Below are 27,148 nucleotides of genomic sequence, written 5' to 3' on the forward strand. Positions count from 1 at the left end.
TAATATACTTTCAAAGTCATCTGACATTACCCTTAAAAATATATGGCTTACAGCTACATGTGAAAACTAAACTCAAGTCCCCCCTACATTTAAACACAGCCATTTTCTCTCATACAGTATTGAAGATGTCCTGTTTTCTTTTTTTCCAATAGGGGAAGCACTGGGAATTCACAAGTAGAGTTGAATACTTTACAACACTGTACTTAAATATTTAAATATGCATTGAAAAAATACCAAATCATTAATGCAATCAACAGTGATAAAATATTAACATTAATGTAAACACAGCAAAATATCAATAAAATCTGATTTCACTTACAGAATCCATTTGTACTGTACAGCATTATATTGATCTGTTGCCACTGTAATATGCATATTAAATATTGATCATCCTGACATTTGTAATGTTTATGTTCTGTGAATCAGCTGATTCAGCCTGCTACCAAAATAATTAGGAAAATAATTTTTTAGTTGCTAAAAGAAATGAATGTACTAATGGAATTATTTTTAATTTTGTACATAAAAGTTTATGATAGTGTAATTCGTATTTCATTGAGAGAGAGAGAGAGAGAGAGAGAGAGAGAGAGAGAGAGAGAGAGAGAGAGAGAGAGAGAGAGAGAGAGAGAGCAGCTGGGGATGAGACTTGACTTGACAAGCTCGGAGGAGAGTACAGTATAACCTTGTGTTGCTTACATATGAAATTCGGATTTTGAATATTTTTACGGTGATTAGAGATGAAACATCAATGGTGATAAAATATTCTCTTGTGTACTGTTATAATATGTGTGATAATCATAGTTAACTAAACTTGTAAAGTGGTACAGTTCAGTAAACCAAAGAAAACAATATGGCAACACATACCTACTGTAGAAACAATCACAAATGTCGGGACTATTGTTTTTTTTTTTATATATATTACGATGATAATACATCAATATAATACAGTATAAATGGATTCTGTAAGTGAAATAACATTTTATTCATATTTTACTGTTTTTTCATTAAAGGATATGTAAACAGAGAGAGAGAGAGAGAGAGAGAGAGAGAGAGAGAGAGAGAGAGAGAGAGAGAGAGAGAGAGAGAGAGAGAGAGAGAGAGAGAGGTTGAACTGAGGTGTTTATGAACATTGGCAAGCCGTTTAGTGATTTTGCAGGATTTTAATTTAGCATTTTATTGGTATTTTGCTATTTACATTAATATTAATATTTGAAAATTAGTAAATAATTTTTCTATCATAAAAAATGTATTTAGTCATGAAAATACAGTAATTAGTGAATACTGTTCTGTGAAAAAATTTGTGAATTAGTGGATTTTCTGCTATATACTTGGAGATAAGTTCCACAGAAAAAACCGCGATTAACTGAAGCTGCGATTGCTGATCCGCAATCTTAGGGGACTCACTATATATGACACATAATTCCCTGCTAAAGTCAACATGCATTCTTTTGGTTTTCATGGATAGTCCCTTAACCACTCTGCCTTGCTCAGAAATCCAGGCAATGCCAAAGTCTGTGCTTAGTCTGAAAGGGAGGTGGTGTAGGAGGATTTCAAGGAACTAACTGGAAGGTTTGGGAAAATTAATGCTTATTGAAAAGAAACTCCTCAACAAATCTTTAAAATAAAGGAATTTGTCCAGCAAAAGCTTCTATTTAACCTGTTTTAAACAAAATGGAAAATTACATCTGCCCTACTACAAAACTCAAGTAACCCAAGACTATAACCTACTACCGTAATAAACAACCAAGGTATACACTATCAAAAAGATGGGGGAAGTCTAAATTTTGTTATGTATTAAATTGATTTTATTCCCATATTTATTCTAGCTATTAATATTGAGATCCAACTTTTAATGTAAGTATTCAATAGGAAGAGGAGAGAGGTTGGCACATTTGTCCCTTAATTATAAGTAAAAGCCAATTCCTGCACATTTTTCTTGGTCATAAATATTACAAAATCATCTGTTAGTCTTACATAAACCAAATGATCTAAAGATATTTCTGTCATAGTATACAAAACTAGCTTGTAATAGAAAATTTGATAGATAGATTAGATTAGATATTTTATTGACCACAACAATTATACATCGCTCATATTTACAGTAATTAGTTATATTTGGTCCAACAAAGGCACAACTCTACACTTGGCAATACAAAATATTACATACATAAAAGTCAGAATAACAGGTTTTTATCTTATACAACAATAAAACAAAAACAAAGAATTATCATATGGCAAACAAAATTAAGAACAAAATTTGACATTTATATAAAAAATCATACTCCAAAAAGCTATTTTTATTCTCATTTTCCCTTCACCTCACAAACATTCATAAATACTCACAGAGGACTAAGCTAATAATCTTACATTGCTCCGCCAGGGTTCGCTGATTTGAAAATATATCCCTCATGTTAGATAAATTATAGGTATCTCTGATATGTTGTGTCCTTGAGCATACTTTTGCGTTCGTGTACTTCTGTTTGAATGGCTCCACAGGTACACAACCGCTCCTCCAACGGCAGACGGCCTCTCCCCTCCTACTCCACCTACCCACTTCCACGGCCAGAGAGTGAGATGCAATTCTGAACCTAGTGAATGAGACTCTGTCTAATTCGGAAACATTATGCCTAACAGAATAGATATCATGAACTAAGAGGTCTGGATTGATTTCTCTATATGTAACCTTTCTTGAGGAGTCAGAATTAATGATGTTACGCCTGGAGTGTTTCCATTGCAATTTTTACATCGTCTCTACTATCATTAATCAATCCTTCTATGTAAGTCTTGGTGTTATACCTGGCTCCTAATACGGTCTTAATTGAAAATATCAAAGGGTCATCCTCCAACGAAGACCTCTCTCTCCACATCCTACTAAAAACTTTCTCTGTTTGCTACGAACAAGATCTCGTAATGGCGGTATCCCGATTCAATATAACATAATTCATTACTTGTTGTCTTTCTAACGCCTAAGCAATAGTTTTAATCCCCAGTTATATAACTTCACTACTGGCTTCAAGTCTGCATTCAGCCACGACTCGCACCCATACAGGACAGCTGACATTAAAGCAGCATCAAAAACTCTTTTTTACAATAAAAGGTATATCATTATTTCTATTCAAAAATGAAACAAATTTATTGATATGTGGCATCTTGGATCGAGCATGGGCCTGCAACAGAGGAAGACACAGAGCCATCCGCAGTAAAGATCGACCCCAAATATATATATTGCGAGCAGGATTCTACTATAAGGCCATCGATCTCAATTGACCTACCATCTTGTGCTGTTCCACTAATAACAAAAAACTTAGTTTTCCCTGCATTAATTTTCATCCCATAAGTGTGACAATATTGCCTCAATAATGATATCTTATGGATGATACCTTCTCTGGTAGTTGCAAGGAGAACTGTATCATCCATTAACACTAATAAATGGAGCCACGATAAAAACCCATCAGGATTGCAATTATTCTTAATAAACTTAATAAGATCATTAATATACAAAATAAAAAGAAGACACGATGTAGAATTTCCTTGTGAACTCCCACAGTAGTCGTTATGATTGCAGTACCAATTATGCTGTTTGTTACTCTATAAATAGCTATCAAGGCTGCCAACATAACAGCTCCACAACCTAATCGTTTCAGAACCTTAAATAACATTCCTCTTGGTACCAGATCATAAGCCTGACTAAAATCAACAAACACGACAAAGAGTTTGTTCCCCTTTCTCCTAGCCATGTCCGTCAACAATCGCAAAGCTACAATATGCTCCATGCAACCACGTCCCCCTGCGCCCCAGCCTGTTCCCTGTAAGGCTTAAACCATGTTTCAAGTCGTGAACAAAGAATCATATCATACAACTTTGCTAAACAGTTAATAACTGTGATACCTCTATAATTCTTGGGTTCCTGTCTGTTGCCTTTCTTAAAAATCGTAAAGAACTTGGCCAAAGACCACAAACTAGGTAAGATGCAGTCAGGAAAAGGGCGTTAAACAAAGTAGCGAGTGTCAGCAACCATTCTACTGGAAGCAACCTAAGAACACCAGGGGAGACCCCATCTGGACCACAAGCCTTATCAGGTTTAATTTTATTGATCTGGGACTGGACTTCTTCGACTGTTATCTGATCATCTAGGATAGGGACATTTACAAATGACTGTATATTTTCATCAACAAAACTGTCTTCTCTAGTATTTAATACACTTTGAAATATTCTTTGAATTCCTCATCTGTGGGGCCCCATCAATTTTATTTTCTACCTGAAATTTCCCCTTCCAGTCTATAGCCTGCCAAACTCTCGAATCATCATGGTCCCAAGGAGACAGTCCCAGCGGCCAGTATATGCTTCCCCACTATCCTCTCCAACCATTTCTGCACTACTCTGACACATCTCAGAACACTGGTATAATACACTCGATACAGCATAAGCAAAATCATTTACATTATTGATAAAATCATCAGTATTTATGTTCATACCTAAAATTCGGGCATTAAACATTCTTACCTGAGCACTTGAGTTGATAACCCACTGGAATGAGACAATTGGGATACCAGCAGCTAAACACTGAATGTACTTAGAAGTTCGACAATGAGTATTTGATATCAGAAGAACTGTGCTGCTTGGGTGGCCAGCGGGCTTCTTTGATTTTGGAGTTTGCTTTGAAATCAATGGCCTCCCTTGTTGAGCTAAGATCATCTCAGCATCTGTATAACTTTCAATAACTTTTCCCCCACCTCTCATAATCTGCTGCTTCAAATGTTCCTTATCAAATGGAGGAAGGTAACCTGCAAAAAATTTTAAATGCACTTAGCAAACTATTCTCCTTAGAGAAATGTTAGACCACAGTAGATAGAAGAACTGTATAAATACACTTACTGTATATTGTCCTAGATATTGCCCAAAATTAGCAAAAATACTTGACAGAAATTTTGAAACAACTTTGTTTAATATGGACAAACCTCTTACTTTACATATGCAAAATGCTCGCTGTAACCAAGAGGTGGACACATTTTTGATGGTACTAGTTTTAATTTGGCATTCTGCAAGGGGAAGGGCTGGATACCATCTACTCATCATACTTTTTACATCTTGAGTTTTGGTGAACTGAACCCTGCTCAGTAACCAAATAAAGTTTTTGTTGAAATGAAGGGCCTCCCAGTATATAAAATTTTCTGTTTACACAGGGATAGAACTATTATTTGAGTTATGCACCCACTATTTATGTGGAAGGCATTTTTTTCTAAGTTTTCTATTCAAATACAGTCTTAATGTTGGTTACATACAGCAAAAAAAAATTGTTTAAAGATCTGTGACATATTCTACACTCTGCATGAATTAATTACCCACCTTGGTAAAGCACTGTGCAATGGTGATTGTGTGGCCTAAACAATCACCTGCCTACTTGCTATTACTGGTCCTATCAAAAATGTTTGTGAACTTGTAAGTGGAGCCCCTACAAAAAAAGAAAACCAAAAGCTGACTGTCATCTCCAAAATCTTGGTTTGATAACTTCAGCAATGTCCAGAGCATTAAACTAAAGTGATAAAGGTTAGTGCCATCCTTATTATCTTACCTATGATGAAGGGTTACTCTTGGTACCACTTTGTGTGCCTTTCAAATTCCCTCTCTTGGCCAGAAAGATATTGTATTCTTGGCGATATGTCTACAAGAGGCCTGAGTCAAGTCTTTTGCAGCCAAGCATACATATTCAGGTCTTTTTTTTTCTTCAGGTGATTTTTGGGCTCTCACTGGGAACAAAAACAGTCTCTGACTCATGTCATCTGAGATACAAACAGTCCTGTGACTTCTTAACTTCTACAAGATACCAAAAATTAGTATTTTGTAGAGAAAGGGCCTCATGAAGAATAAAAAAAGTCCAAAATGGGTTGTCCAAAGTGGGTACCAGGTGTCATTCCCAGACCTCAGGTTCTGGGAATGGAGAAGAGTGCATGTCATTTTTTGCTATCCTTCAAGTAACTTTACATACCTTGGGTGCATTGATCATTTTGAATTTATTATTTGACCATTCCCATGAAGGAGTCAGCCATACTGTTTCTGATCTTCCCAAAATAAGCCTAGGGATCAGATGACGTTTCACTTTTTCACCAAGTAGAGTATCAGGAGGGCAACAGTCATACCCCGAACTTACGCGAGGTTAGGTTTCAGAACTCTACACACAAAACGAATTTTCATGTAAGTTTGGCACTGTCTCTAAAAATGCTAATAAACGCTTATTTCTAGAGTTTAAACACTAAATATGACCCTAATCATGCTCCCAAAGTATTAAGATAACTTTTAAATGAAATTAAAGTTACTGCAATTTCATTTAAAAGTTAGCTTAATACATTTACCCTTAAAAAAAGAAATAAATGGTTGATGTAAAATTATATGTGTGAAGATTGCTATACTATTTCTCTTTCTCCCCCTTCCGACCAATCTATTCTTAGAAGTCTTCTCAACCTTGTTTTTAAGAACTACTTTACTCTAGTACTCTCTTTCCCTTTGTTCTGAAATGATTTTTCATGAACAAACAGTGCTTTTTATTTGGACTAATACAACTCTTAGTTGTCTCTATGTTTTAAAATGTAATATTTGCCACACTAGCACATTTACAGTTCACAGACAGTACAGGCAAAATTAAATCAATTTAAAATTTTCTACTGTACGGGTAAAGAGGCACAGAGAAATAGTTATAGGTTGTAAAATATGTGTGAGTGCTAACTAACGAATGAGAGAGAGAGAGAGAGAGAGAGAGAGAGAGAGAGAGAGAGAGAGAGAGAGAGAGAGAGAGAGAGAGAGAGAGAGAGAAATTGTTGCCCTTACATTATGGAGAGAGAGAGAGAGAGAGAGAGAGAGAGAGAGAGAGAGAGAGAGAGAGAGAGAGAGAGAGAGAGAGAGAGAGAGAGAGAATTACTTTGGAATCCTTTGACCAGCTATCTGCAACAACCTCACCCCCCCATCACATAAATTAGACAAATTTGACAGCTTTGCCCTCGAGCGACTTCACAATAGATACGGGAATGATATTTGTTTGTTTAAAATATATATCACATACATAGTATAAATTTTGTAATTACAGTTTATTATTATTTTTATTATTATTATTATTTAATCTTATTAATATCTGAAAATTTGCACTTATTATTAGATAAATAATTAATTTATCATACAAAACTAATAAACATAAGTGTACATGTACCATAAAAATTCTCTCATCTCAATAAAAGAGAGAGAGAGAGAGAGAGAGAGAGAGAGAGAGAGAGAGAGAGAGAGAGAGAGAGAGAGAGAAATTATTACTTTTACTATTTAATATTATTTAATTTACACATCAAAGCTTGAAAACTTATAAATTACATAAAAAATTAACCATAAAACACTTTTGCAGGGTTTCTCAGTGTTCGCAAATGTTCGAGTGTCCGTGAAAAACTCGTGTATGACAATCAGTTAGGTTCCAATGAAAAGTTTGTGCGTCTGTGAATTTGCGCAACTTGAATTGCCCAAGTTTGGGGTATTACTGTACAAGACAGGGCATAGCCTATTTTGACCCTCAGACGTTCCAGGCTGTTGATATGGGCAAGTTTCTCTAAAGCTAGTTATCATATAGATACCATCTTCAGCCATGCACCATTAAGCTACCTGTAATAAATTGCTTATCCTTCAATTTCCTGAACACACTGGCCTTTCCCTTGTCCCCCCAAGTGCTCATTCAGCTTTTCTCCTTATCCCTTAAACCATGACATAATATTTAGCTGCAGTAAAGAAACAAGCAAATAAAACTTGGCTGTGATAGTGAATAGAGTACTGATAATTGCTCTTAACTATATATTCAGAAAGAGTTTGTCAGAAGTATGTAACATTATAAACCATTAGAAAGCTAATGCTTTGAGCTTTCTGATATGATCTGAAACTAAACCTAGAAAGCAAATGGATTGAAGTGTCATATAAGTAAATTTACATAAATAAATCATCACTAAAACTGTATTACATATAACATAAATTTTTTCTTACATTATAATAGCTGAAAACCTTCCTGAACAACAAATAACAAACAATCACACATTCTGTCTTCACACAAAAAGGTTATATGCTCTACTGTCTTCACACAAAAAGGTTATATGCTCTACTGTCTTCACACAAAAAAGGTTATGTGCTCTACTGTAGACATAAAAAAAGTCAAAATTTATGAGTATCAATTGTTCTGACAAACTATGCTAATACTTTTGACTGAAATGCCTTATACATTTGCACCTCAACTTAATGGATAGTTTGGCAGGTTTGCCCAATCAACAAGTAATAAAATTTGTTAGGGAACAAAGAGTGGCATATAGCCAACATAATACAGCACCCTGGAGCACCTCCCTTAGTTTATAGTGAACAGCAATTCAATATAAAGCAATTAACTGCCTATCCTAAATTGTATTTTGTAATTTTCATTCCGTCTAAAACATTTCACTTCTCATTTTCAGAAAAATATTTACATTATGAATTTCTTCAAAAAGCATGTACAAAACAGTTCTATACAGTTTAGTCAAACAAAAATGTAGCCAATTTCAGTAGTTCTACTTGTTTACTGGGAATGCTTACAAGATATTGAAAATACCCAAAACATCATGCAACATAAAAATGACCACTAATAATTATCCATTTTAATATTGTTATAAATATATATTCTTTACGAGGTGATCTAGTTCCGTCAGTGCAAACATTACTTTCGCTGATGAGAAGGCTGATCAGCGTGCCAAGTCAATGCGATCCGTGAAGGAGCTTCTCTGGTGGCGTACGACAGGTATCCCCTGTATGTCAAACTCGAAGGCAGAAAAGCTAAGGCGGCCTTATCCTGTTCTCTCTTCGCTGAGAGCCAATCACCGACCTCTTTAAGAGCTTTCCTCGAAGAGGAGGGAAGAACCATCTTGGGAAGCCGAGTGCTGACAGCCTGATTTCTAATAAAAAAAGTTGAGGCAGGCGAGGCTGGGGCAGCTGGCTCAAAGTATGAAGGACAAATCACCAGGAAATATCTCAGAAGAGCTGCATAAGCTGAAGGGGCAGGCTCTTGAACTAAATCCTCTTCAACAGGAGAAACCGGGGACAAAGACAAGTCCTTAGATGGCTTGGCCATAACAGGAGCTTTTTGGAGCAAACCCAAAATGTCTGCCAACTGTTGCTTGATGGGCGCCAAGGACTGGTCCTCTACCACGAGTGCAGAACTTGAAACTGGTAGAGAGGGTGCCAGGCGTGTCAACTGGCCCCGAATGCTTGACAGCTGGCGGCAGGCATTTGGAAGCTGACATTGAGAGCTCAGGAGCTGGCGGCAGGCACTCGGAGACTGGAACTGGCGCTTGGCACTGGGGAGAAGACGTTGGGCACTTGAGAGACAATTGGCACCTGGATGAAGGCAAAGTGTGCCCTTCTTGACACTCGGGCGCTTGGGAGCCAAATACTAGTGCTCTACAACTGAACACTCGGGCGAAAAATACTCTGGGTTGCGTCAAGCACTGCAGGACAGCTGAGGGCTGTGAGGCAGTTCCTTAAACTGCTTACAAGGTAGTGGTGAAGACTTGCCTGGGAAGCGCCATTGGCGCCTCTTGTCGGGACTAGAATTCTCTGAGTTGTAAGACAACTAATGAGCATTTACTGAGACGCCTTTCCAATGCCCGTCTGTCAAAGCCTGGGTGTGTGTGACAGGCTTGACTGAGGGGGCAACTACCCGTGGGCAAACCCCACCGGCCTCCCTTGGACCTCCAGTGTCTTCTCCCAGGGTCAGGGGAGTATGACAGGGACCTTTGTCTAGGAGCGCCAGCGGGTTGAGCAGCCACCTCCTCCACTTGCACGACACTTTCACTTTTTTGTATTCTCACTCAACACTTTGTCCATTAGCAACCGGGACGTCGCTAATTCAGCCACTGTATTACAGTAAACCCCCGTATTTGTGGGGGATGCGTACCGCATCCCCCCGCAAACAGCTAAAACCACTGAATACTTAAAACCCCTCTAAAACACTTAGAACTGCCTATTTTGACAGTTTAAACAAAAAAAGAAACCCTCTAAAAATGCTCATACCTGAGTATTTTAATAGTTTTACAACAAAAAGTGCATTGAGTCATGAAAATTATATGAAACTACAGTAATTAGTGAATATTTCTCAGTGAAAAATACCACAAATGGGGGAACTTTCAACGAATATGTATATACGTTAGTCCACAAATAGTGAGACCATGAATAAGGGGGATTTACTGTATCCACTAAGTCAATCTTGCATTCGAATCTGCACTTGAGACTGGCAATGGGATTGGAGTTGGAAGCATAGGAGCTAGGCATGGGAGGGTGGTACAATGGTAGCAAGACTAGGGATAGGAGACATGGCTGGAAGGGGGGAAGGAGGAATGGAAAGATCACCTACAACACTAGGTTTAGGTGTAGGTTCTAGGCTATGTGCCCTACTTTTGACTCTAGAGGTCACCTTCCTCTTCCTATCCCTATCAAGCTTATCTATATGGGATTTCAATACTTTCCATTGCTTATCATCCCAATCCTTACGCTCATCACATGCTCGCTCTTTCATACATATTTGTCCCCTACAGTCATACAAATTGTATGAGAATCACAAGTAGATCCTGTCAACCTAGTCTTACAACCCTCCCAACAATACCTAATGCTGGAGGAACTTGAGTCCGACATGATATGTCCAAAAAACAGGTTATAAAAAACCTAACCTAAAGCTAACAAGCTTGAAGGCTACACAATTGCAAGAATACTTCACCAAATCCTGGAGGATTTGACCAAAATACTGATGAAATAATTCTAAAAAGAGGTACTGCAAACATTCAATGTTACATTGAAAGCCGGCAGAAACAAACTGAGCTCTTCTGCTTTGTTGTTCCTATTCTTCTCTGATAGTGGGCGGGGCTAGTTACCTACACACAAACAATACAAGAGCTACCGCGATTTTTACAATTTAGGCTGCCATCCCAGTGGAAACTATAGCTATGTAATTACTTGGTAAGTTACTTTTATGAAAAAGCAGGTTATCTGACAAAAGTAAATGCACCATACTAAACAGGAATACTTTACAATTCTACAAATGCATACTGGAACTAAAGTATTCCAACTGGCACATAAGCTATAACAAAGAAGCTGGTTTTGCTAACTCAAATAAAAAACTTGCATCATTTTTCATAATAAAAAAATTATTTACTAAATTTCACATATTAATATTAACGTAAACACAGCAAAATATCAATAATTTTTTTTTTTTAAACATTCCCTCTGCCTCTGGTACAGTATTTTCACTGAAATTTATTTAATGAAGTACAATACTGTACCAAGTACATTAATTTAGTGAAATACATAGTATATTTTTCAGTCTGCATGCATATGTACGCATACACATACACATTGCAGTAAGGTAAATTATGCACTTTTCGTGCATTTGCTCGCTTGCTTTTCTTTCTTTCTGTCTTTCTTTCTCTCTCTAAAAGAATTTGGCATTTGCTTACTTTTCTCTATGTCAAGATTTGATTTTTTCATAAATAATAACCCACACAGAAAGTGTAGTCCTGCTTGGCATTTTCTTTCAAACCAGGCATGTCTCATCACAACTGAATGCTTATTGGGGACCAGAAACTTCAGCCTTTACATTGTGCTTGAACTCTTTTAACATACTTTCAGCAACATTTTTGTCAGACTGGAAGCCTCCCCATGCCTCGCCACACCGTGTATGCCACTTCTCTTGAATTTCTGAAACCACCAATGACTGGCTTCTTACAGGTCATTGGCTTCTTACCTGTAACAAGACTCATTTCAGGAGTTGTTTTTGAAGAGATCAGCAAGGAAATTTCTTGCTTTCTCATATAAGGTGGCATCAGAAGCATTGTCACTGGCTGAATGTTTTTCATTTATCCAAATTAAGAATAATTTCTCAACCTCTTAATTTTCTGAGGCCTTCGTTTCATAACATATTTCACTCCTTTAGCACCAACAGATTTCTTTCCCTTAGCAATAACTCCTTTGATGGCCTCTTGATGTTCTATCATGGTAGAAACTGTCTGTTTGGCCACCCCATACTCCTTTACCAGACCAACCACTTAGACACCACTTTACATTTTTCTATTATTTCCTTCTGAATCTACATTTTCCATCTCTTTTTGTCCTGTTGGCATATCTAGCCTTCTTAAGAGCCACGATGACTCGGGGTCAGTACAGTTACAGTGCTTAGCACTCAATTAAGACAAAGCACAAGCCAGCAGCAGTTTAGTAAAGATGTACTCTGATTGAGACCCACGTGTAAACTGGACCTATCCCTTTATTTCAGCTGAGAAATAATCCCATACATGCTCTTGCCCGTCATCTTTCTATCCTTAAACAGAGCAATGTCCATTAATGGAGCTGGTTTTTCTTACAAAAACCTTCAGTTAACTAAACTGTTCCTTCAGTGAGGCAACTGTTACCTGAGATATAACTGAATATATATATACTTACACAGAGTTTTATTATGCATCCCAAAGACTTAAATACAGCAGCGGATAAGATGGTGGTAGTTACTTATGTAGATGTATTAAACTAATTTCACTAATTATTTGTATACAGTATCTTATTGTGTATATGTTTATACTTATGCAATAATTTTATATTACATTTACTGTAAGCAGTCAAGGATCACAACTTGCTATGCACCCTGTGGGTACTGAAAATGAACTCAATCATGGGTGTAATAAATGTAAAAATAAACATTCCCCTCTTGCACGTTTATACTGTACGTGTATGAGGTAATAGTCCTAGAAGAGTTTATGAATTTAAAATGGGTGATCTTCCCAAAGGGGGTGCTTCCAACAGTGTACTTGACAAACTGCATTACTTTCTGTCTTTTATTATCCATCTTTTCACCCGGTCTCTTCCTCAGAGGCTATTCAACTTCTTCACATTTGCTTTGCTACAACTGCCACCTACTATTTTAGGAAAAAAAAATCCTGTGATAACATTCTTATGTCTGTATAAGACAAAAAATCAAAATCACTGATGGAATATAAATTCTTCTTCAGAAGTGTCTACCATTTTAGATTTTCAGACAATCATTCTTAAATACCTGCAGTGTAATGATAATTAAAGTAAGATTTTGATCATTTCATTAGTTGCTGGTTTTCAACTACATTAATGCATCATTCTATAGGTTGGGTACGTACTTCAATAATCAAGCTGCAATACTCACTATTAATCATTTGGTAGTAATGCATAAACATGCATTACTACCAAAAGTACGATGGGTCACATACTGTACTGTGCTACTAACATGAAGAATCTACAACAAAGTTAAATGGTAGGGGCAGCTTAACATGAATAAACAATATATTAATCACTTAAAAGTCTTTAAACCCTCCCACCTGAATAATCTGTGAATCAAAGTATCTCTTGCTAAACAAGTTATCAAATAACTGGTAACTCTTCACTGGACCTACCTTCCTCAGAAGACTGTCGTTTTCTTAAACTGTTGTCGCTGCTGGTTAACAGAATTTCAAACCCTAAAATAAAGAAAAAAATTTTTTTTAACATTCTACACAGTAACATTTAAGAGACAAAATTAAGATTTTATCAGAATCTTTTAGACTACTCAATATAAGAATGACTTGCTCAGACCACAACACCCCAAACATATTGCTTCTTGTCAAAGTCACTGCAAGGTTAATATGCACTGTGCAATCAAAAGAAGACAGTACAGATCAGACAAAAACTGACACTAGCTGCAGCAGACAAATATTGCACACATAAACCTTTGTTTTTACTGTAAGCATTCTGCTAAGCTAGATTCCCTTTGACAAGAAGCCAAAAATCCCTGCCTTACCAATTTGGGTGGACATTTATCATCCAGATAAAATATTTACTTTTTATATAACCAGTTTTTTCATGTACTTCAATCAATGATAAATGACTAAAGTTTGGGTCTTTGAATGCCCCCTGACACTGTACTCTTTTGTTAACAGATAGGTCAATAGTAGCTCAGCAAAAACGCTACATAGAGCTTCGGGTCTCCCACAATCTTATGCATCTCTTTTTGAGTAGTCTGGATATGAAGATGTGAAAAATGGAGAGCTGGGAAGAACTCTTTAATAATGAATTATGGGTTTGTTGGAAAAACTGATTATTTTATAAAACAAAAAATGTTTTATTTCAAACCCATTACTTATATAAGACTGAATTAAGGTGGGAAGATACAGCTACTAAATGCTCCAGAGTGGCGATTAGGAGAGAGCACTTGAAAACTGGCACAGGCCAGGGACTTTGACTCTGGTAACTCATAGAAGATTGCTGTGAGCAAAGACTTACCTCTTCAGAACATAAAGCAAAGGACTTGTACTGGTGCAGATATCAGCTAACTTGGAAAGTTAGGATACCAATCATATGAGATACAGAACTTAATAAACCCGAAATTCTACATTTCCAGGATGCCATATATGAGGCAAGAAACTTACAAAGATGACAAAAATGATTCCCCTAAGCCCTTTTCAAAAGTAAAACTTGGCTAGCCATGACTAATGGTCCAGCTAGCCATGACTAATGGTCCCAAAGAATACTTATCCAACTGCGGATTGAATCTCTTAGGTAAAACCTTGCAATGATAGATTAACAGTACAGGCAGTCCCTGGTTATTGGCAGGAGTTCCATTCCCGACAGTGTGACAATAACTGAAAATCGGCGATAATAGTGCCAATCCCTGGTTATCAGAGCTGTTATCAGAGCTGATAACCGGGGACCGGCGCCGCCAATAAGTGGGGATCAGCGCCGATAACCGGAGATCAGCACCAATAACAGGGGATCAGCGCCAATAACTGGAGATCAGTGTCGAAAATCCGGTTGTCGCTGTCACTAGACAAGCGCCATAAAAGCGGATCACCAGGGACTGCCTGTATTTAAAAAACTGGTAAATTCCAAATAATGTCAAAAAGCCAATGAAGGCTCTGATTTTGTGGTCTAAACATCTTACCGATGCATTTTTGCCCTCAGACACATAACACTCAGTTCTAAGGATGACTGTCCCATTCAGTAGGAACCAGGTGTTCTTTGTGACCTGTTTCTTGCACTGTTCTATCAAAAGCAACAGACTAGGGATGTTGCTGCTAAGTCTCTAGTTCTCTCCCGGTAATGGTGAATAGTGTCCACTGATCACTGGTGAATGAAGCAAGGGGATGGATGGTGAAGGTTGCTGTAAAAAGATCCTGGGTGCCTGTAATCTGGGTCTACACTACTAAGTCAGGTGCAAACACTAACCTTTAGCATATATATGTGATGCTCACAAAAGATGTATGAATCTTACTGACCAATTTCAATGATACAAATTTGTACATCAAGAGGAAAACCACATTAGAATGTTTCTTGCAAAAACAACATATAAATGTCCCATTTTACTCTGTGCTGTTAGGTTCCCAAAACTCTGGAAAAATACATGGTTTTGGCAAATACATGCCATGGCTAATCTAGCCCACCAAAGTTAATATAACCTACATCAGACAAGTTCATAAATGAGTCTATACCTCTGCAAACGGTAACAATTTATAAATACCCCATGACGTTTAGCAACTTGACAAAACTTATGGAAATAGTTCTCAAAAAACACTAAAATAAGATGATTTTGGTACACTACTTTTCAAAGTATCCAGATAGGGTGACATGTAGGTTCCTGGAGTGGCAGGATGAGGAGGGTGGGGCATGTATCAGGGTAAGACCTCCTGGCTGGGGTTCCAGGAATCCTTTTCAACTCTTTGCTCCTTAAGTAGGGGGTAGCAGGGGTAGCAATGCAGAGAAATTAGGTTAGGAGAAGGAATTTTAATTTCTTTTTAAATTTAAAAAGATTTTAAATTTAAAAAGATGTTGTTTTCATTCCTAAACTGGGTGATCATCTTAATGGCCCCCAGTTAGCAGGAGCTGCTGAATCACTCCTTCATACAGCTTATTCATGCATTCTTTGAAATCCACCCCATACTCCTGGTTGAGTTCTAACAACTCATTAGTGAGGAGCTCAGTGTGATCCTTGAGTAGCTTGCAACATACTTTTCATCCTCTTTTGTTGAGCCTGACATTGTGTGAAAGAATACTGTCCACAGACAGAAATCCTTTGAAGCTGTCTGTGAACACACATTCAAACAAATGGCATCCAACACCGAAGACTTTATTTCAGGGCTACATCAAGAAACTGGATCAAACTCTCCATTTCAATGTAGGAATGATTCCTGGGTCCAAGGGCTGGATGAAACAGAAATGTCAGTGGCAAAAACAAACCTCAATATTCTGCTGGCAGTCCTCATTGCCTTGCGATGACTCAAAGCATTATCAGTGAAGAGGAGGGACCTACAGATGTTAATGCAACTGGCATACACATCATACCTTCAGGCTGGATTTCAATAATACTTTATGTTGCTCCTTTGTGCATTCTTTGAATGCCTAGAAATTTTCTAAGTGCATCCCTTCCACCTCAATCAGTATTGAAGGGAGTGAAAGGGTGATATGTTCCTTGGCAGCAAGCTTAAACCTACATGCAGTTTTCTCTTTTTGTCTGGGAATACTTTCTTTGCCTCCTTGATGACAATCACAGCTTCTCATGATGCCAATACAAAGTGAATGTTGGTTAGATTCTTGAAGCACTCATCAAACCTGTGACTTAGAAAAAATGTCCCCTTGTAATATGGACCTCCACCTTGATCCTTGGGATCAGTAAACAACCAGTAAGCCTTCATTGTTATCACCTGGAATGATAGGTTGGCCTGTCCCGGTTCACATATTGAACCCAGACGAAAAGAAGCCTTTATCTCCTCCATGATGGGGTAATATGTCCTAGTGATCCTCTTGGCAGTCAAGGTAGACAATGCTGAGACTGCAGTAACAACATCCTTCTGAAAGACTGTCACCACCAATGATTGGGCAAATGGCTTCACAACAATATTGGCAGCTTGCCATTCGTTGCTACAAAGCATGTCAACCTCAGAACCAAGATTTTACAAACCTCCTTAGACTTACATTGCAACCAAAGACTGAATGCAGACTGATACAAGACTTAGATACCACACATGGCACCTCTGCACAAGGCCCATAAGGAGTTTGTGAGCAATTATCTGGCTTCTTTCTTACTGAAACAGCAATGTTGCCTCTCCTGCCTGCTATGCTTTAATTTCCATGACTGCAATAGCATAGATTTTTATCACGAATTCATGATCATGTGGCATTCAGTTTTCAATATTTATTCTTATGGAGTAAATGCTGAAAGAGTAAAAGGTACAATTGTCATGAAATTCTATTACTATGTATTAAAGACCTCTTTTTATAAGTTAATGAAATACTGGCTCACATCATCCAATTACCTATCAGAGATATATGCTTTTATCCTCTGATAGGGGGATCTAGAAGCGTCTCCTCTTTACTAAAATTTCCATAATCCTACCAGAGATGAACTTCTATGAAAACAAAAACTACCCACCTGAAAAGATCTGGCTATCCTCTGATGGCATAAAAAAACAAAAAGGACCTTAAAAAATCTTTAAAAAATTCGATTTGCAAGTTCAAGAATGGGATCTAGTTATGGCCTCAAATGTAACAATCTCCTCTTCCAGCTTTGGCAACTTCTGTTGAATCTGGGAACTTGTACTTTGACCTAAAATATACAATATGCAATGTTAGTGTTTTTATATCCAAGAGTTCACTTCATGCTTCTAGAATGCCGAAAAAGCCAAGTGGAAAAGTCCAGGCGAGAAGTAGAAGAAAGAATTCAAGAAATTAGTGCCTAGAGGGGAATCTCTACTACTCACACTAGTAACATTATATCAATCAACAACTAAACTAACAAACATCATTTAGTTGTTTGCATGTAAAGTAATTTTATTTGGCAAGGGATGGATTCGAGACACTAATAAAAAGTGTAGAGCAGTGTTTTTGCTGGTAAACCTACATATGTGTTTACTTCTTTTATTTCTTATTTTCTTTACACTAAGCCCTTTTACTTTTTTTATGTAACTAAAACCTTCAAATGCAGTTGAAATTTCTCAATTGCAATAAAATGCCAGGGATTTTTTAATTTTGAGTTTCCCACCATCTGGAAAATTTCATAAAAAAAAAAGGTATATCTCGAAAAATAATTGTGCCTCTTAGTTGATCATGAACCACTGCATAAAAAAAACAAATGTATTAATGCCAACACAATAATTCACAGAAGTGTTCCAAAATGTAAAACTGTAAATTTTACAAGTGTGTAAGAAGCCTTGCTCATTACTACTAAACAAAGAAATGATTAAGCAATATTAATATTTAGTCATTTCCAACTAAGTAAATGGCAAAATTTATTTCCTGATCTCCTTAAAGCAAGAATATAGGTACATTATTGTTTTGTAAGTTGCTAAGGTTTTTAAACCATTGTTTATTTCCTAGCTCCAAAATACCTGGTACCCCATTAGTCGAGTCTAAATGGCAATGCATAATTGTCCAATTCAGACAGGTACTAGTTTATTAAAAAATATAACAGATATGCATATGAAGTGCTTGGATAACTTAAAATTACAAAGATGTGAAAGCATTAAAGCATTATTTGTTTCAAAATGTACCTATTATTCATAGCTAGCCCCTTTGTGCACAAAAAATAATCCTAGATGATTGTCTTTCTTCACATAAAACAGAACATGGCAGTTAACCAGTAGTACTATGCAAGTGTGGGCAAATCCCCAGACCTTTTGTGTATTTATCGTAGAATCTGGAAGACTGTGGAAATTATAACAATGGGGTGAATGACTGTGTCCATTATGGATAGTAGTCTGCTAAATGTTTAACGATCGGTCTCTGTTCTTAGCTCCAACTTCAATTTATAGTGTAGTTAGGTTTACTTCTATTGTATCCCTTCAACATTATACATAAGTTTTGGCTACACCGAATCAGTAAGTGCTACCTAATTAGTGAATAATAAGCTCGTTAACTTTTTCCTAAATGTTAACTCTCATTTGGTTCTCTGATAAGTTTAGGTTTTACCTTTTATGCTTTAGAATTATGTTGCCATGCAAGCATGAATTAGCACTGCTTCAATTGTATACCTCTTCACTGTAACTGCAAATCTGCTAGTTTGCTTCTAAGATAAACGGAACAGTTTTGGTGTTGGTAATTCATTAATTATTATTATAGCTATGTACTCTGCATCCTTTATTTTGCAACTGCTGTCCATGGTCTGCTTGCAGTATTTTCAGTTTCAGGTGTATATTTTGTATTTATTAATAAAACGTGTTTGAATCACTTGGTTCAACTTATTATTTATCAGTGTAAAGATGCTGCAGCACTGGTTTTATTTAGTCTTTGGTATCGTTAGACTAACTATTAGTCATAATGATAACTGATTGACATTCTATGACTGTCTGCAGCAATACTAAAATGAGATCACTGGTAGGTGTAATGAGATGCTGCATAACCTGGTGATACTTGAATTCCTAAAAGCCAAGTACAGGCAGTCCCTGGTTAATGGGGGCGCTCGGTTAATGACGATCCAGTTTTATGGGGTTTGTGTAGTGATGAAAATCTGCAATTTTCGGAGCTGAAAATCACCAATTTCTGCTTATTGGCGCCGTTACATACCTAACAGAGGTGCCGATAACCAAAAATCAGCACTTTTCGGCGCCGATAAGCCTGAAAATCGCCGAAAAAGCCCCGGAAATCGCAGATCTTCGGTTAGTGGCGATTTTTGGTAATCATCACACCCCCAGAATGGAACCCTGCCAATAACCGAGGACTGCCTGTACTGGAGAAGACAGTAAGCTGATTATCCCTTGGGGTTCCTTCTCTTATGTTGAAGAATTACGCTATTGCTCGACTGTCGTAGCTTCTGTCATGCTCAAGTGTTTCTTTTCCTGCTCATTCAATATCAACTGCTCAACATCTTCAGGGTGTTGAGATCTTTATGCTTGCTGATCTCTTCTATTACCCCTTCAGTAACCCTTCAGGCTGATGATGGAATACTGTGGCGATAGTGTCGATCTTTCTCCAGCAAACTTGGGTCCCAGTACTTTCTATGCATACATACCCTCTCCATCTCAGCTTTTGTTGATACTATGCCTTTAATATTGGTTTGACCTGGGTTCATTGGATCTTTCTTTTCCCTAAGGCATCACCTCAGTTCTCTATGTTCACTCTTCATTCTGCATGCCAGCTACTTGATGTGGGGAGGCACACCCGTTAGATACTGTATGGTGTACTCCCTGCTAAAGATCTCTGCTTTCTGAGGGATCTAACGGGATTTTTGCTGTTGCTCTTCCTTTTCTTTTGTGCTTTTGAGGGTCACTCATATCCACTTTCTCTGCTGTGCTCTCTTTCCCTTGGGTGCCTTGGTCTTGTCAACTTCTACTGCTCCCTCCAATTCATGGGATTCTCCCTTCTGTGATGGCAAGCTTGCTCTTCGACGACTGTCAGTGACATCCCAAAGAAGTTTAATACCTACTGCCCGCCCCTACCTCTCCTACACAGATGGGGCTCTGTTCTTGGAAGGTTTTAGAAGTCTGGGAGTCTTTCATTACAACAGGTCTTGGTTTTAAGCTTCCTTGTGATAGCCCTCCCCAGGTCCCTGATGCAAGCTCCTGCTGCCATTGTGACAGATTGCCTCCTATTCTTTCCCTTTTTCTGGATATGATGACGTCTCTTGATGCTGGATTGGATTTTGTCCAGAAAGTGAGTTTGCAAAGCTTATTCCTCCAATCCTCAGGAAGACTTTGTTGCTTCCTCACCTGGTTTCTGACATGTCCATTGAGGCACACTTGGGATTTCTTAGTCATCAGGGGATCAGGGCACTGTCGCCCTATTTCTCTGGCTCTTGTTGGTATTTTGTCCTTGCCAGGTCCACGGTTTCCTGGACTACTCTTTGCTCAGTTTGTGTACTTCCCAAAGGTCATTACAGGCCCTCACAACCATGCTTCCTGACCTCCTTCTCTGAACCTACATGTCTGTGGGCAATGGTTCATCATGTTTATCTATTTTTTCTCTCCTGCACTGACCTTCAAACCCACTGTGCTATCGTGCCTCCAGTGCTAGTGAAGTGGGTTCACACCATCTAAGTACTGGCCTGCTGCTGGTGAGGTCTTTTTAGGGTTTGTTCCAACACCCTCATGCAACATTGCTTGAGGAGATCGATGTGTATAACCCAGTTTATTGCTGCATCTTTCTTTGCACAAATTAATTTTTTCCCATTCTTCATCATTTTGCTCTTTTTGCTCCAGGTTATAAAATGTTTCTTTGCTGTATCTTATCAATGATATGCAATGATGCATGCCTTTGCAAGTAGGCATTCTTTCCATATTTGCTTATGAATCTACATATTGCTCCAAACAAAGCCAATATGAAATGAAAATTTCCCAGCAAAAGACTTCTAATGACTGAATTGCACAGGTTTTCTTTACTAATTCTACAGCACAAACCAAAGTTTACTTCATACTGTCATTCCCTGTTGGAGAACTGGATCAATGATGTAAGTTCTTTGCTGAAGGGTAATGTACCTTAGATAAACTTTCAAACTGATCCTAAATGTCACACCACACATCCTTCCATGTGCATATCCAGCCAGTACTGATGAAAAGGCTTTAAACAGGTTTTTTTTATTATTTGTTGCTTCCTGCAGCACCCTCTTTAAAACTGGACTCTTGAGATGCGTAGAATAACTTGTGAGAGTTCAAGCATAACGCAAGTTGAACTCATTGTAGCACTGGCAAACTGGACTCTGTGTAGGGTTTAATATCCCTTGATCCAATCACCAAATAATCAATACTGAAAATGGATCTTCACCACAATGAAGTCTGATATCCTATAGTTCATTTTGGCATGCAAGAATAACAGAATATAATGTTGCGTTTTGCCCTAGACTTTCTACATTGCCATCAAATATTTTCCAATACAGATTGCAGCCAAGTTTAAGTAAAAACATACTAAATCTTCAGTGTAATACGCAACTATGATTACACTTAAAATCAGTATCTTCCTCTTTTCATAACATATAAGACTTATTTAGATTCAATCAATGGTAATAAGCCTATTATTATTCCTGTTATTATTTTTATTCAGAAGATGAAACCTATCATATGGAACAAGCCCACAGGGGCCACTGACTTGAAATTCATTTCCAAAGAATATGGTGTTCATTAGGATGAAGTAAGAGAGGTAAAGGCATATACATAAAGAGATACCACTTATTAAAAAAAAATAAATAAATAAATGAATAAATTAATAAATAGTTAAAAGTGTATTAAAAAGTAAGGGGAATAGTATTAGGGTAGTAATGCAATGCACCTTCACTTGAACTTCTGAAGTTCCAGTTGCACAACATCCTAATACAGTGTGAGGAATAAGGGACCTGTGGAACTGAGAAGTTTGACAGCGAGGCTTATTTACTGCATATTAGTGCTGCTGCTCAGCAAATCTGGTTGCTCTTGGCAAATAAAGGGGACCAGGGATCACTTGTGAATGTGAAAGATCTCTATTGAAATATAACTTATGAAAAAATGACAAACGAGACCACCCGTCGATGGTCCACGTCATAACTGTTACTATCAGGAAACAGAAACCTACCACCACGAACCACTCTAAAAAGAGATAAATCTCTGGCAGATGCAGACATCCACACCGGAGAACAGTATTCTAATAAAGGAAGCACATATGACCTAAAACAGGTTGCACTGATTTTGTCACTGTTACAAATATATGAAGCCTTATGAACAATTCCTAATTTTTGTGTGGCATTTGCTGAAACTTTCACTAGATGTTTCTTAGAAGTTATATGTGAGTCAAAAGTTACACCTAGAATAGTTAAAGCTTCAGACTCATGCAGCAAAGTTCCATCCACCAGAAGGGGAGGATGGGGTGGGGAAATCTGTACGAGATCTGCTAATCAATAGTGTTTTTGTTTTACTGGCATTCAGCCTCATACCCTACCAACTACACCATTCCCTGATCCAGTCCATGTCCCAATTGAGGCTGAGGGCAGCTTCATTTCTCATAAGTGGAGACTTTACTACATCCACAAGTGTTGCATCACTGGCATACTGAACAATCTTGTTTTCCAGGCCAACAACCATATTACTTGTATACACTAAAAATAAGAGTGGACCAAGAACACTCCCCTGTGGAACTCCAGACAAAATAGGTCTTGGTTCACTAAAAATCCCGTCCACAGCAACTTGCTGCTGCCTACCTGTAAGGATATCTTGAAGTACTCCTAAAACATATCCACCTACTCCAAGATTCTGAAGTTTATAAAAAAATGCTTTGCGATTTACTAAATCAAAAGCAGCAATAAAATCTATTAGAATTACTCAGCACTCAAAACCCTATCAAGGTTCCCTTGCAAATGGCAAGTCAAGTCTAAAATAGCATCACAGATATCTAACTGCTTCCTATATGCTAACAATCCTTCAGATTCTACATAGTTGTATAGTGGCTTCAAAATAAGTTTTTCAACAACTTTAGAGAGCACAGGGAGAATAGAGATTGGCCTCTAGTTACTGCAGTCTGCAGATATGCCACTCTTTGGAACAGGCACTTTATTACTAAGCTTGCACTCATCCACAAAGATACTATGTTAACATAAAAATCTATAGAATCTACTTATCTTGGGAGACAACACAATAGAAACTTTCTTAAAAGACAAAGGGATGAAACCATCAGGATCTTCTCCACCCCAGCTGTCAAGATTATCTAGAATTTTTTTAACATCCCCAGAGCAAAATGTAAATTTTGTAAGAATAGCTTCAGGATGACTTGCATCAGGGAGAGGGACATCCTAAGCTGATTGCTTAGCTTCAAAAGTTTGATAAAGCCGTTCAGCCTTTTCCCTAGGGCTAGTAACCAATCTACCATCATCTGTTAGTAGTGGTGGAATGGAAGACGAGCCTGACCCAAAGATAGATGATGCAAATTTGGTCCACCACAGATGAGGCTGAGTAATTTCTTCAAGTTTCCTCTTCAAGGAATTATTGTAATTTCTCTCGGATGTGGGAAGTTCTATCCGCAGCACGGCGAGACTCAACAAAAAATGGTGGAATTTTCATTTGAATGATGTCGTCTCTATGCGTTGAATTAGGTCTGTTTGTCATGGTAGGCTCATCTACAAGTATTATCAAACCATGGCCAGTCATTTATCCTAAATTTGATGACCTTTCTAGGGACATATTGAAATAGCCATCAGCATTTCATTTAACTTCTTGAGATCAGGATTTAATATAGCATCTGAGATATTAAGTGCCTGACAAGCTTCAATAATGCAATCCCAATTGGCTCTGGAATTTAGCCAGACTGTTTTATCAATGATGGCATTAGGAATAAACTGATTGACAGACATGTCCATCTCAATGGCACAATGATCAGGAGTGCCCATATTTCACAGACCTTGGGACTGACAATCTAGAACATCTGTGAATGTGAGGTCTAATCTATTACCAGAAATGTGCATGGGCTCCTCAATTAGCTGGACAAAAGCAGAGGATACACAGAACTTAAGAGCAGACTGGCCATGTTGATCTGTGGAATTTTAATTTAGCCACTCACTGTGCTTTGCATTAGTCTCTACAAATAACGAATGTAACTTGTTAATCTTGTGACTGAGCCATACTAATCCTCTCCAAGAGACAGTCATATATAGAATCGTGGATATTTGGATTCCAGTAAACAGCAAATACATATACATTGTAGAATTTACTGAAAATTTTAAAACAAAGAACTTCATTGCAACTACAATCCAAATTTTTAGATGATAATAGGTCGTCCAGACTTAGTGTATACAGCCATACCTTGAGCATGGGGATGTTACACACTTAAGACGATAAATAAAGTCACAGCCATCAAAACCCAGGGATTAAAATCAAACTCAACCTTTGACTGTTACTAGTAGTTCCCCCCTATTCGCAGTTCTGGATTCGCAGCTTCACCTATTCACAGATTTTTCTGTGGAACGTATATACATATTATTCGCAAAAAATGTACCTATTCATGGTATTTTTTATAGAGAAATGTTCACTAATCACTGTATTTTCAGATCATTTTTGTGACTAAATGCACTTTTTGTGATAAAATTAATATACTCAGGTATAAGCATTTTTTGAGGGATTTTTTGGTGTCTGAGCTATCAAAATAGGCAGTTATATGCGTTTTTAAAGGTGTGTCGAGTATTCGCGGATTTTAGCTATTTGCAGGGGGTAGCGGTATGCCTCCCCCGCAAATACTGGGGGTCGATTGTACTTCCAAGAGTCTCAGGTAAAAACATAGAATCGTAGTTACAGGCACAACTCTGGAGATCAAGAAAATTTGACCTTAAGCCCCGAATATTTGAGTACAGTACAGGCAATCCCGGCTTACAGGCGGCATTGGTTAACAGCATTTTGGTGTTATGGTGCTTGGCTAGCGACGTTATTAACCGGATTTTTGGCACCAGTAAGCAGTTTATTGGTATCAGTAAATGTTTTATCAGCATCGGTAAATGGTTTATCGGCATCGATATCCAGGAATCAGCACAGATAACCAGTTAACAATGTTGTTAAGTGGTTTATCGGCACTATTATCGGCATTTTCAGTTAGCAGCTCTCGGCTGGGAACGAAAGCCTCCCATTAACTGGGGACTGCCTGTAGTCTGCAATTTTTCTTCCTGTAATGAGCAACAGGTCCAGTGTTCAGCTCAATGTCACTCGAAAGAACTAAAATTAACAACATTAATAACATTACTGAGAGTAATTTGCTTTTGGGGCTTCACATTCTCACACTGCATGAGGACAATACCATCAAAAGCCACTGTACGTGCTTCATGATCAACTGGATTCACTACTGTTTTGCCACTGAGAATACAACATAAAACCAGGTCCTGCTACAGAAGTAATTCAGTCAGCAGACTGTTTCAAATTTTGCACTACAACATGATTATGCATTTGGCCATCTCAGAGGATATACAGTACTATATCTGGAAAGGATGCTGCTGCAGAAAAATGTACGATGTAAGTTATATCTCAAGTAAAGATTGCTTATTATTTTAGGTAGCCATCTTGTAATTTTATCAGATGTATAAACATAGTTCTGAAGTGTAAGGCTTCGCTTCCGAGTCTCCAGGAAAACTCTCTTATCAAAATGCTGGTATTGGCCCTTCCTTATAAAGGGAAATAAAAACATTTCAAAACAGATTTCATTTTGCAAGTTAACCAAATACAGTAGCCAAATTTTTAGACAGGGTCACTTTGAGGCTACTGATGTGGGTTTGCCACCAAAGACAATTCCTAGCAGTGATCTTTTCTTAGGGAAGAGTACATAACATTTTGCTGCAAGCAGATCTAGCCACATTCTGGAGGCCCATACTGTATACCGTTTGAAAACTTTTTGCCACCAAAGTAAAATATGTCTGGCAACCTTGATCCAAGAAATTAAGAGATTTAAAGATTTCTAAATGAAAGATATTTTTTGTAGTAACCTAACTGGACAAACAAGCTAGTTTTGGAGGCCTGCCAGACTGCTATTTCTAATGAGAAGTAGAATAATATGAAGTACACATAAAAGTTTGTACATTTTTGTAAATTTCTTATTCTGGAAAACTCATTTGTGGACTTGGCAGGATTAATGAAGGTATAGAACAATCTCTGTAAGTACACATCATTAGCTTGCATCTTTACTTCCATTTCCACACTCTGAGAGCTACAAATGTAAAGGGAAAAATGTAAAGTGAACACTGAAATTTCCCTGGTAGATGGGCCCTCATTTTGGTAGATTGCTGTCCATTGTCAAAGTTTCTGATATATCATAACAGGCCTTGGCTTATTAAGTTTGTATAATTGAGCAATAAGCATACTTACTTTAAGACCAAAGGTGCTAACTACAAAGATGATTATTTTCCAGATATTAATTTGAATCTAATTTTTTCAGGCACCGACTGATAATGTGGAAAACTATGGTTCCATTCATACTTTTGCAAAACATATTTCTAAAACATAAAAAATTATGGTAAGAGTTATTAGGAGCTATTTCTATAAAAAATGGAGGTATTTATTCAAAAAATGAACATTTTTATCCTCCTATCAAAATTATCACATCTCACACTAAATTACTGATGAAGTTTACCAAAGACATATTTTATGTTCACATTCTGGGAAAAAGCCTGACAATTACTGTATATCTAAACATTAAAGTAACT

At 37.5% G+C, this 27,148-nt stretch overlaps 1 protein-coding gene across 1 annotated transcript in view; it reads right to left on the reverse strand.

Moving 5' to 3' along the window:
- LOC136831108 (protein hsr-9-like) overlaps positions 1-27,148 on the reverse strand; it is a 92,924-nt gene that overhangs the window by 13,376 nt on the left and 52,400 nt on the right. The window contains exons 9-12 of the mRNA XM_067091060.1: positions 17,571-17,626; positions 17,453-17,486; positions 13,446-13,508; positions 4,501-4,781 (exon numbers count right to left, since the gene is read on the reverse strand). Coding sequence (XP_066947161.1) covers positions 4,501-4,781; positions 13,446-13,508; positions 17,453-17,486; positions 17,571-17,626 — 434 coding nt within the window. The remainder of the gene's footprint in view (positions 1-4,500; positions 4,782-13,445; positions 13,509-17,452; positions 17,487-17,570; positions 17,627-27,148) is intronic.

This window comes from Macrobrachium rosenbergii, chromosome 48 (assembly GCF_040412425.1).
Source record: "Macrobrachium rosenbergii isolate ZJJX-2024 chromosome 48, ASM4041242v1, whole genome shotgun sequence".
NCBI classification, from domain to species: domain Eukaryota; kingdom Metazoa; phylum Arthropoda; class Malacostraca; order Decapoda; family Palaemonidae; genus Macrobrachium; species Macrobrachium rosenbergii.